The 12017-nt window shown below is 49.9% G+C and overlaps 1 protein-coding gene across 1 annotated transcript in view; it reads left to right on the forward strand.

Moving 5' to 3' along the window:
- Positions 1 to 1118: 1118 nt before the first annotated feature.
- Positions 1119 to 12017, forward strand: part of SNX30 (sorting nexin family member 30) — an 81956-nt gene continuing 71057 nt past the window's right edge. Inside the window, exon 1 of the mRNA XM_081102931.1 lies at positions 1119 to 1450. Coding sequence (XP_080959057.1) covers positions 1295 to 1450 — 156 coding nt within the window. The 5' untranslated portion in view covers positions 1119 to 1294. The remainder of the gene's footprint in view (positions 1451 to 12017) is intronic.

Consider the following 12017-nt stretch of genomic DNA (forward strand, 5'->3'; position numbering starts at 1 on the left):
ATGTTTTGGGTCAGTTTCAACTTTCTGCATTCTCCTCCTGCCGAAACATCACTTGTTTCTAGATTAAAGTGTGGTGTAGACCACAGTGAATCCCAGCTGCGAGATGTGTGGTGAAACGGGACAAACCTAGAGTTTGGGAACAGACAGGGGAAAAATGTGCGCTCTCACAATAAGCCACCCTACCTGTTACACTGTTAGTATTGATTTGTTCTTGCCTGGACTGATAGCCTCTACTGCCTTGGCCTAAGAGCAAACGCTGCAGAGACAGGTAAGGTGGGAAAAGGAAGTGAACTTCCACCCCACCTGGCTGAAGCAATGACTGCCTATCTCCACTCCGCTCCCAAAGAAAGCTGAGAATCCAGCTCAGCCAAAGGCCTGAAAGGAAGCACAAAAGCATGAAAAAGAGCTTAAATCTCACTGTTCTTTCAAAAAGCTTCAGTTCAGTCCTGGTGTGAGTTTAAAGTCGTATCATTGGTAGCACTCCCTCTCTTTGCTCACTGATGTTCACTCATGGGGTTTAACCTTACATAAACGCAGCTTAGCTGCAGAAGCAAGATGGCACGGGGGTCTCAGCGTGCATCTGAAGAAACCCCAGGTCATCTCCTTGAATGGTTCTCTCCTTTGAGCCTAATAATAGTCCTTTATGCCACTCCTATTATGGCTCACAATTCCTTCCATTTGGGTTATTTTATGGGCCAGATGATCCCGACCCAGGTGCGTGCTCCAAAGCCCCCATCTCCAAGCGTGGCTGCCCGTGGGCGCACCAGTAAACGCGGGTGGAATGGAACAGGCTCCTCCAACGTCTTTTTCCACCTCCGATTTCCGTTAAACATCTGCGCTGGGCACAGCGCGCAGCCTCCACAGGGCCGCTCTCTAGGAGGCGAGGTTGGACACTAGGAGGACCAAGGCCGAGGGCTCAGGGCGCACTTCCTGCGGGGCGGCGGGCGGGGCGGGGCTGCCGGCCTCCCGTCCTCCTCCGGTTCCCCCTGTCCCCTCCCCTCCTTCCCGGGTGGCCCAGGCGCCGCGGGGGCGGGGCGCGAGCGGGCTGGGCGGCGTGGCGGTGCTGGCCGGCCGCCAGCGGCCAAGGTGCGAGCGGACCGCGGGGCTCGGGCGCGGAGCGGGGGCGCGCGGCGCGGAGCAGCCAGCCCAGCCCAGCCCAGCCCAGCCCAGCCCCGCGGGCAGAGAGGTGCCGGCGGGCGGCGGCGGCGGCGGCTTCCAGCCCGGCGGGTGCAGGGCCTCTGGCAGAGCTGCAGCGGAGCGGGGCCTCGGCCGCGCGTTCCGGGCGGTGCTCGCCATGTCGGGCGGGCTCCCCAAGGCCTTGCCGTCCACGGGGCCCCACTCCCTGCGCGACATGCCGCACCCGCTGGCCGGCTCCAGCAGCGAGGAGGCCGTGGGCGGCGACAGCACGCCCAGCCCGGACCTGCTGATGGCCCGCAGCTTCGGCGACAAGGTGGGGCGCGCTTAGCTGGGGATCGGGAGGGTCGTGTCTCTCCCGAAGGGGTTGATGGATCCCCAGCTCCCTTGGGCACCGGGCCGCGCCCACCCTGGCGCCCCTTCCCGGGGGGGGGGGTGGGGCTGGGGGGGCACGGCCGTACCCTTGCCCCCAGAGCCTTTCCTTTGGAAAAGGCGTTTCCTCTCCGCCGCCCCCGTGGGGTCGCAGCCGCGGGGGAAGCGGCCGGAGGGGACGGGCTTGCCAGGCTGTGACGGGTCTGGAGCGCTGGTGAGAGAGAGCTGGTGGGAGGGGTCCCGCCTGCGGGTTGGGGCCGAAGGCTTGCGGGCAGTGCTGGGCGCCTGTGCCCTGGGATGGGCTCCCAAGTTCCTCCTGGCGCATCCCCGCAGGCTGCGCTGCAAAGTAACTTGTAGGTCCCTCCAGTTGGCTGGAGCTGCCAAGAAGTACGAGTTAATGGTTTTCTGCAGCAGGTCTGGGCAGCGTCGGTCTCACTGCCAGTCATCTTCCCCAGTCTGTCATGTGGGGCGGGATCTTTGTTTAGGTTTGTTGTGTGCCCTGAGAAGTCACCTGACTCAGACCCCAGCGGCTGGGGGAGACTCAGCTGTGGTTTTCTGTCTGGGCTCCCTTCACCTCTGACGGCCTCCCACACTATTTAGGTTTGGCAGACACTGGTTTTGTGGTCGATGGAAAGAAAGCTCGCCCTTTGACCTTCTTTGTGCAGAGAGAGGCTCTTGATTTTCTCCGAGCAGCGTAACCCTCCTGCTGCTTTGAGAGACAGCAGAGTCCGGTGGCGGGGAAGGGGCCGCATCCCCCTCCCCCATCGCCAGGTCAGCTGTGACCAGAGCTTGAGCCGCGATTGTACTAGTGCTGCTGTTGACATTCGTTACTAGTTGCAGAAATTAGAATTGTTCTCAACACTTGTGATCAGGATTTCCTCCTCCTAGTAAAATAGGAAATGAATTCCTTCTTGTTCTACTACTAAGTGAAATTAGGGAACCATTGATTCTTAAAAAAAATGTTCTTATTGATTTTTAGAGAGAGAGGAAGGGGGAGAGAGAGAGAGAGAGAGAGAGAGAGAGAGAAACATTGATGAGAGAGAAGCATCAGTTGACTGCCTCCTGCATGCCCCCCCTGGGGATTGAGCCACCACCCAGGCATGTGCCCTGACTAGGAATCGAACTGGGGACATCTTGGTGCATGGATGATGCTCAACCAACTGAGCCACACTAGCCAGGCTCCATTGATTTTTTTTTTTTTTTTTAGAGAGAGTAGAAAGGGGAGGGGGTGGGGGGGGGAGAGAGATAGAGACAGAGAGAGAGAGAGAGAAAGAGAGAGAGAGAGAGAGTAGACACATCAATTGGGCCAGGGATCAAACCTGCAACCTAGGCACATGCCTTTTACCAGGAATTGAACCCAAGACCTTTGGTGCATGGGCCAACCCTCTGACCACTGAGAACACTGGCCAGGGATAATTATTGAATATTTAATAAGTCTCCATAGAGCTGTAAGGAACACCAAAATGACATCATTCCCAAGGGTCTGATTTATAGTAACTCACTTTTCCTTAGAGGCTAAGCAATATAATTTGTTTCTCTGGGAGTAACCTTTTCCTTGAATCTTGGCATGTGCATATATGTTTTCATAACTCTGGAGAAATTTCTGTAGAGAGAAGCTGACAGGCATCAAAGGTGAATCAGGACCAGTGGAAGGAAGGCTTCCCTTTGCCCTGCTTTTTCTTGCCTGGGCAGCATGCAGGGCAGGTAGGAACATTGAATGCGCCGGTTTGTCTTTAAAAAGAAGCCTGTTCTGCCCTAGCCGGTTTGGCTCAGTGGGATAGAGCATTGGCCTGCGGACTGAAAGGTTCTGGGTTCCATTCTTGTCAAGGGCACGTACCTGGGTTGCAGGCTCAATCCCCGGCCCTGGTCGGGGTGCATGCAGGAGACAACCAATGGCTGTGTCTTTCTCACATCGATCTTTCTCTCTCTGTCTCTCTACCTCCCTTCTACTCTCTCTAAAAACTCAATGAAAAAATAATCCTTGGGTGAGAATAAATAAACAAGAAAAAAAGAAGCCTGTTTTCTTGGCTTTTGGGATGTCAGGGTTGTGATCCTAGATGTCACAGAGTCAGTTCTGGGCTTGGAGAATGAGGATTTGACAGGCTGCTTTTAGTGCGGGGGATTATTATATTACGCAAGGGGAATTGCTTTCTGTGGGCCCAGGATGGTGCCATGCACAGGGATGTCTTGTGCCCCGGTCCAGCAAACAGTTCTGCATGGCCTCTGGGGTACTGGGAGGAGGGAAAGACCATGGCCTCTCCACCCACAAAATCTAAAATCATTCAAACCATGGAGTCATGGGAGGAACCCTTTCTACCAAGAGTTGCTAAGACTAATTCTTTTAAAGCAGCTTAGCTCACCAGGCCCTCTACCACTACATCCTTCATCTCCAGCTAAAATGTAAGTAAACCACTGGTCCATCACTCTTTTTTTTACTTTCATCTGCAAACCGCTCTGGGCTGCTTCTCCCCTGCCTCAGTCTCCAACTCCCATGTGCCTTCCCAAATTTAACATCAATCCCTCTTAAGCCCCAATGGTGGTTAACATCCCTACACACATCCTCAGCCTCTTTACTGAACTCTTCCACCTCCTTCCAGCTCCTTTAGGCCACTGCTTCCCCTGAAGTCTTTGAAATGGAGGTGTCTTTTCCTCCTGTACTCCATGCACATCAGGTTCAGGAGATAAAAGTTAGTGTCCTTTCTCTCCACCAACCAAATTCTGCTCCTTGGAGGGTCGTGCCTTTTTATTTGTTCAGTCAGCAAATATTTGAAGGCCTGCTAAGCGTCAGGCACTGTTCTGGGAACTTGAGATGAATCAACCAGTTGAAGACTCTCGCCCTCATTGGGTACATTTACTGTATTATGTAATAAATGCTATGGAAGGAAGAAGCAGTAGGGCAGGGAGGAGAGTGTTCAGGATCACTGGCTGTGAGGGTGGGATACGGGTAGGCCTCATTGAGAACTTGAGATTGGAGCAGAGAGGTGAAGGAAGTGAGGCAGTTTGTGAGTGGATATCTGGAGGGGTGTCCAGGTGGGAGGAACAGCCAAAGCAGGGGCCTGACGGCACATTTTTGGGGTGTCAGGGACTAGCCCAGAGGCCAGTGTGGCTAGGGCAGAGTGAGCAATGGAAAGTCATAGGTTGAGGGTGTGGTGCGATGGGGGCAGACTGTGTAGGGCCTGGTAGGCCACCTCGAGAACTTTAGCCTTTACTTTGAGAGTCATTGCAGGGTCTTGAGCAGAAGGAGGGCATGGTTTGGCTTATGTGTTGAAAAGGGTCACACAGGCTGTTGAATTGAGAATCCTTTGTTTGACTATACTACGGGGTTAGGTTTCTTTTTAGTTAAAAGGTCATCAACCAAAGGCAAATTGACTCGTGTTGTTGAAGAGCCCCAGGTATCTGGCTTCAGGGATGGCTGGAACTAGATATTCAAATGATGTCGGGAATCTGCCACTTTCCTCTTGTCTCTGCGTTCTTCTGTGTTAGCTTTATTCTCAGGCTAGGGAAGGGATATGTTGTACAAACAAGCTGCACAACTACAGCAGAAAGAGAGCACCTCTTTCCTGATAGTTCCAGCAAAAGCTTGGGCTGGTGTCTCATGGACCTAAATTGGGTCAGGCGCTGAAGACAATCTTTGTAACTTGGGTGGCTCAGACCTGACACTGGCCCTTATCTTTAGAGTGTGGAGAAAGGAAGTTTTAATATGTGTGTTTGAACTGTGAAATATATATCCAAAGTATATAAAATGCATCTCTTTAATCTAAAGAATAAAATCTTATATAATAAAGATCTAATATGCAAATGGTCATCATGCCATCACGCCGTAATGACTCAGACACTCAACACTGGGGAGAGAGGTATGGGGACCAGCAGACACAATTGAGCTTTCGAGAGAGGAATGGGGACCAGCCAAGCACAAATGAGCTTGCAAGAGAGGAATGGGGACCAGCCAGGCTGCGGCCCAGGAGAGGGACAAGCTGCCAGGCGCCAGCGCCTGCGGCCCGGGAGCAGGACAAGCTGCCCACCCCACAGTCCTGGGCACTAGTGCCTGTGGCTGCGGCCGAGGAGAAGGACAAGCTGCCTGCCCCACGGTCCTGGGTGCCTGCAGCTGCGGCCCAGGTGAAGCCGCTGCCCATGGTCCCCTGCGGCTGTGGCCAGCCCGGGCGAAGCCAGCCCAGGTCCTGGGTGCCTGCGGATGGCCAGAGGAAGGGAATCCTGGGTCCTGGGTATGGGGTGAAGCAGAGGCGGTTAGGGGCGATCAGGCCAGCAAGGGAGAAGTTAGGGGCGATCAGGCCAGTAGGGGAGCAGTTAAGGGCAATCAGGCAGGCAGGCAGAGGGGTTAGGGGCGATCAGGCAGGCAGGCAGGCAGGTGAGCGGTTAGGAGCCAGAGTTCCCGGATTGCGAGAGGCAGTCGGACGTCCCCCAAGGGTTCCTGGATTGGAAAGGGTGCAGGCCGGGGACCCGCCCCCCATGTATGAATTTCATGCACCGGGCCTCTAGTGTATCTATATGGTTTAAAAAATAATAACATGGCCCTAACCAGTTTGGCTCAGTGGATAGAACGCCGGGCTGCAGACTGAAGGGTCCCAGGTTCGATTCCGGTCAAGGGCATGTACCTTGGCTGCGGGCACATCCCCAGTAGGGGGTGTGCAGGAGGCAGCTGATCGATGTTTCTCACTCTCTATCCCTCTCCCTTCCTTTCTGTAAAAAATCAATAAAATTTATTTAAAAAATAATAATAACATGAACACTCATGTTCCTATCCTCCAGGTTAAACTATAGAATATTACGAATATTTTGGAAGTCCTCTCGGTGCCTGAGGAGGAAAGAGGTGGCCTCAAAAGCAAAGTGAAGATGCTTTTATTAGAAATAGGACTGATGGATATTGGACAAGCAGAAACAACAAATGTCCATTGCAGACCTTCCACTACCTTTTTCTTCCCACTCCTATTCGTTAAAATCTTTAGACCCCTCTCTCTTCAACTCACTGTCGTCTCAAATCATGCCCTCACTTCACGGAACTCTATCCAAAATTCTCAGGATTTAAAATTTTTTTTTTATTTTAGTGTGCATGTTTTTTTACCCTACTTCCAGTCACCTCCACTTCTTTTTTTGAAATCAGCTGCCCTCTCCCATGGACACACCCTTGTACTATAACATCAGAACTGTTCCTGCTCAGAGATAATGCCATCAGATGCCATCTTTTCTTGCCTTACTCTCTCCTTAGTCAGTAATAGCTGACTACACCTGTTCTCTGACCTCCTGCGTTCACCTACCTCCTCTATAGTCCGTGGCTCATCTGGTCAGTTGCTCCGGCCCCTGTTTTTCACTCAGTTTCTTTGCTTTCCTTCTTTTACATCTAATCTGGGTCATCCCCTTTGTTCATGTCTTTTGCCTACACCTCGGGCTGAAGGTACCGTAAGAATTCCTGCCCATGTAAAACCACAAATTCCAGCTACACTTGGGGCCTTTGGCTGGGGACTCCTGTCTTTCCACAGCCGGCCCCCTTCAGCACTGTGGCTTATCTCAAGCTTTTCTCTATTCCTCACACCCTTTACCCCTCTGCTCCACCCTTCCTTCTGCTTGTTTTCTAGCTCAGAAAAGATAGAAGCCATAGTAAAATAACTTCACCAAAATACAAAATGTTCTGAATCTGCAGCCATCCTTGCGTTCTGCCCCCTGTTGCAGTAGAAGAGATCCTCAGTGGATCCTGGACTGTACAGCCCGCCCCTCTGGCCTCTTGGGAGACCAGACCCTGCTCTGTTGTCCTCCTGCCTCACGATTTTGGACTCCCTCTCAACTGGCTCAGTCCCGTCAATATTTAAACATTCAAGTTGCTCTCGTTTCTAAAACGAAGCAAGAGTGAAGAAAACGCTGCTTCTCTTGCATCTCCTGTCTGATTTTGTGACCCCTCTTCAGAGCCAAACTTCTTGAGAGAAAGGTTTGCTCCTCTTGTCTCTCCTTCCTAACCTCTGGCTTACTGGCCAGCCTCGTGCTGTCTGGTTTCTGACTTTCCTGTTCTGGGCTCCTCGTGACTTCCTTATTGCTAAATCCAGTAGATGCCTTGCAGCCCTTATCGTACCTGACCTCTTGGTTGCACTTGATCCTGTTGAATACCTCCCTGCTTGAAACACTGTGCTGGGCTTTGTGTTTTGGAGAGTGCACTCTGGGGCCAGGTTGTCTGGATTTGAGTCCCAGCTCCACTACTTACAGTCTTTGGAACAGCAAATTATTTTATCTCTCTGAGCCTCAGTTTCCTCATCTTAAAAGGGGGATAACAGAGGTACCTACATCACAGGGTTGCTATGGTAATCCATTGAGTTCATTTCAAAAACATACTACCATGAGAGTGTCTGGTATATAGTGAGCCTTTCATAAATGTGAGGTGGCTGTGGTTGTTTTTATTCCTAGCTTTTTTGGTGTGTGTTTTTTTTGCCTAGTCTTCGTCAATTTCTGTATTAGTTGCAGTCCAGTTAGGAAATAAAAACCACTGTAGGTATTTCAAACTGAAAGACTATAATACAGGGAATTAGTTACATAAGTGATGGAAAACATGAGAACCTGGCAGAGGACAGAGCCGTGACCCGGAGAGTAGCAGTAGCAGGTTGGGAAGCAAGCGGGAGCCAAAGGTGTCAAGAAGACTGGGATGCAGTTTGAAGTCAGGAGTTCAGGACAGAGTTGCCCGGACTCTACTCTACGGTTGAAAGCCCACGAAAACGTCAAGGCTTAGCACAACGGTGCAGGGAAGCTCTTCTTTATTATACATGCATAACTCCAATAGATCTAAATAGAGATGTTGGTGGAAGATGCAGAGGTCGAGGTCAGAATTTAGACCAAGCAGATATTGACAGTCACATAGGAGGCAGGAGGTCAAAGCAGTTTGGTGGCTTAGGGGGAAAGACTGGGTTGAGGGAAGTTCTTCAGGATAAGGGAGAATTGAGTGTTAGTGGAGTTTATGGGGAAGAAGACACATTCCATGATAAATAAGAGTCTCTCAAATGAAAATAAGTACATAAATAACAGCTTGGCAAAAGTGCACTGATTCATGTATGAGCAATTGGGTTTGTTTACTTGATATTAGAGAGGTCATATGCTGTCTGACATCTGTTTTGCCCCACATGTGAGAATTCCTCATTTTGACTGCCCCAACAAGGATCAGGAATTCTTGTCGTGTGTGTGTGTGTGTGTGTGTGTGTGTGTGTGTGTGTGTGTGTGGCGGGGGTGAGGGGTGGAGGGGGTGAGAGTGGACAAGGGCAAGAGGGATACACAGAAAAAGTGTTTCAGGGCTCCTATTTGCAAAAAGGCACAGAGGAAGGAAAAACATATAGCGTGTTTGAGTGGCAGAGTGCAGGCACTTTTCAAAACCCATATTTCTGGAGCATCTGCTACATGCCTGGTTCTCTGCTAGATGCTGGGAATGTTGAAAAAGATTTTAAAAAGGTCTCTCCCTTGAGAGGGTCATGGTCCAATGAAGAAGAAAGACACATGCACAGATGGTTGTAATAGAATGTGAAAGATGATAAATATATTTACTGGCTCTATGGCCGTGGGTGAGTTTCTTAACCTTGTGCAGTAGTCCTTGCCCCTTATGTGAAGATTTGCTTTTTGCAGTTCCAGTTACCCATGGTCACTGCAGTCTGAAAATATTAAAATTTCTCAGCCATCAACATCTTCCACTCCTGACATGTAACTATGGACACTGACATGGCTCCCTGATCTAGGATCACCCAAAGCAGCTGATCCTCCTTCTAATCTGACATGGTCAGGAGGTCAGTGTAGCCTAATGCTATCCCAGTGCTTACGTCATTCACCTCACTTCATCTCATCATGTAGGCAGTTTCTCTCATATCATCACAAGAAGGGTGAGGGCAGTGCAATAGGTTACTTTGAGAGAGAGAAAGAACATAGTCTCAACCTTTTATTACAGTATATTGTTGTATTGTTCTATCTAGTTATTGTTAATCTCTTAATGTGCCTAAACTTGATCATAGGTAAGTATATATAGAAAGCAACAGAGTATATACAGGGTTTGCTGCTAATCGAGGTTTCCGGCGTCCACTGCAGGTCTTGCATCTTATCCCCTGCAGATAAGGGGGGACTGCCATAATGCCCAACATCCACTATCTAAATTTTGGATTATGTTACAGGGGTGCTCTGAAGGTTAAATGAGTGTTTAAAATAGTGTCTGTCACACAGTAAATACTATGGAAATACTAGGTGTTGTTATTACCTTTGAAGCAGACGCTGGGAAAGCATTTAACTGCCAGTAGTTTGAGAGTTGAAGGGGTGAGACAGGGAAGGGAAGGCAGCCAGTGAAAGGTGTTCCAGAGCCAGTGCTCACTGAGCAGAGCTGGAGTTGTACCCCCCGGGGGTCCCTGGGAGCCTGTATAGAATGTGCACCTTTGTTATCCCTACCCCAGGTCAGGGATCTGGGGTTCAAACAGCAACCCCAGTCATTGGTTGAGCACTGCTAGTTGGGGGTGTTTGGGCATGAATCCCCAAGCACTTTCCAGCCTGCCACATGAGTGAGCAAAACAGGTCCAGCAGCCAGAGGAAGCAGTCAGGCCAAGAAATGCAGGTGCTGGCAGCTGGAAGTCAGGACAGCGGGCACTGAACTGGCCAGGCCGAGGATATGGGTGGGACACAGACATCGTCTACTACAGTTGTGAAAATAATACACAGGGAAAGAAGTAAGGAGTGACCGTGCTGAGGAGGATGGTGACTTTTCCAAAGGAGATGATGTTTAGGTTGGAGAATGAAGAAGTAGATGTTTTTACAAATTGGCAGGGTAGGAAGAGTATCTTGAGCAGAAAAACCAGCAGGTGCAAAGCTTGGCAGTGTCAGGTTGCATGAGTGTGTATGGGGGGGTTGGTGAGCAATGTGGCTGGAAGGGTAGGTAGTGGGCAGGTTGTAGTCTGAAAGAGCAAGTAGTAAAGGCTTTATCCTGCGTGACTGGGAGGCCAATTGTATTTTAACACGGAGAGTGCAGGGCCATACTTGTGATTGGACAGGTCACTGGCTGAGCCCCTAGCCAGGATTGGGTGAGTGGAGCCAACAGGCAAGGACTCCAGGAAGAAGGCTGTTGCAGCAGAAAATCAGGGAAGGCAGTTTCACTAGGGCTTTGACTTGCTGGATTCAGGGAGCGGAGTGGTCAGCAGTTTGGTGTGCAAATGGTAAAAATCCAATGGCACTACCTGTTCTCAAGCGTCACCAATTGTGGCATGTGACAAAATTTTCTTCTTTTTGAAGACTGAAAAATATTCCATTCTGTGTATACTAGAGGCCCGGTGCATGAAATTCGTGCATGGAGGGTGGGTCCCTCAGCCCGACCTGCACCCTCTCCAATCTGGGAGCCCTTAGGGGAGCCCTCTCCAATCTGGGAGCCCTGATGGCTTAGGCCCACTCCCCGTGTTTCTCTGCTCTCTGCGGGGCCTGGTTGCTCTGTGCCCACTGCCCAGAGGCTCTCTGTGGCCGGGGCAGGATGCTTGCCTCGTCACCACGGCGATGAAGGAAGCATTCTGCCAGGCCGCTCATGCTGCCCACTCTCAGCCGCTGCCTCCCCCTCCCCCCCAGGACTGGGGAACTCCGGCGGGGCTGAGGGAACTGGGCGCCGCCATCTTGGGCCTATGGGCACTGCTATCTTTGTGAAGGAGTGACAGTTAATTTGCATGTTACCCATTTATTAGATAGGATACATTTTCTTTATCCATTCATCTGTTGATTGGCTATTGTGAATAATGCTGCATGAACCTGGGTATGGAAATAACCTCTGCGAGAATTTCAGTATATATATATATATATGAAATATATATGTACCCTAGAAGTGGATTGCTGGATCATATAGTAAATCTATTTTTTAAGAATTTTTATTGATTGGTCCATTGATTGATTTGAGAGAGAAACATAAGTTTGTTGTTCCACCCATCCATGCATTCATTGGTTGAGTCTTATATGCTCCCTGATCGGAGATCGAACCTGCAACGTTGGCGTATTGGGATGATGTTCTAACTAACTTAGCTACCTGGCCAGGGCCCAGTAATTCTCTTTTTACTTTTTTGAGGAACTTCCATATTGTTTTTCATTGTGGCTGCACAATGAAAATTTTACAATCCCCCCAACAGTGCATGAGGATTCCCATTCCATGCTCACCCACACTTGTTGTTTTCTAGTCTTTTGGTAGTGGCATTTTAATGGGTGTTAAATTATGCAAAGTTTTGTGTCCTTTGCACAAAACTTTGAAAGTTTGATGTAGACCTGTTTGTCTTATTTTTGCTTTTGTTGTCTATGTTTTTGGTGTCATATCCAAGAAATTATTGCCAAGTCCAATGTCCTGAATCTTTTCCCTTGTTTTTTGTTGTTGTTTTTCCCCCTGGAGATTCATAGTTTCTGGTCTTAGGTTTAGGTCTTTAATCCATTTTGAGTTAATTATTGTAAATGGTGTAAGATGAGGGTCCAAATTCATTGTTTTGCATGTGGATAGCCAATGTACCACATCCACTTGCTGAAAAGACTGT

Source organism: Myotis nattereri (genome assembly GCF_964212035.1).
Source record: "Myotis nattereri genome assembly, chromosome: 12".
NCBI lineage: Eukaryota > Metazoa > Chordata > Mammalia > Chiroptera > Vespertilionidae > Myotis > Myotis nattereri.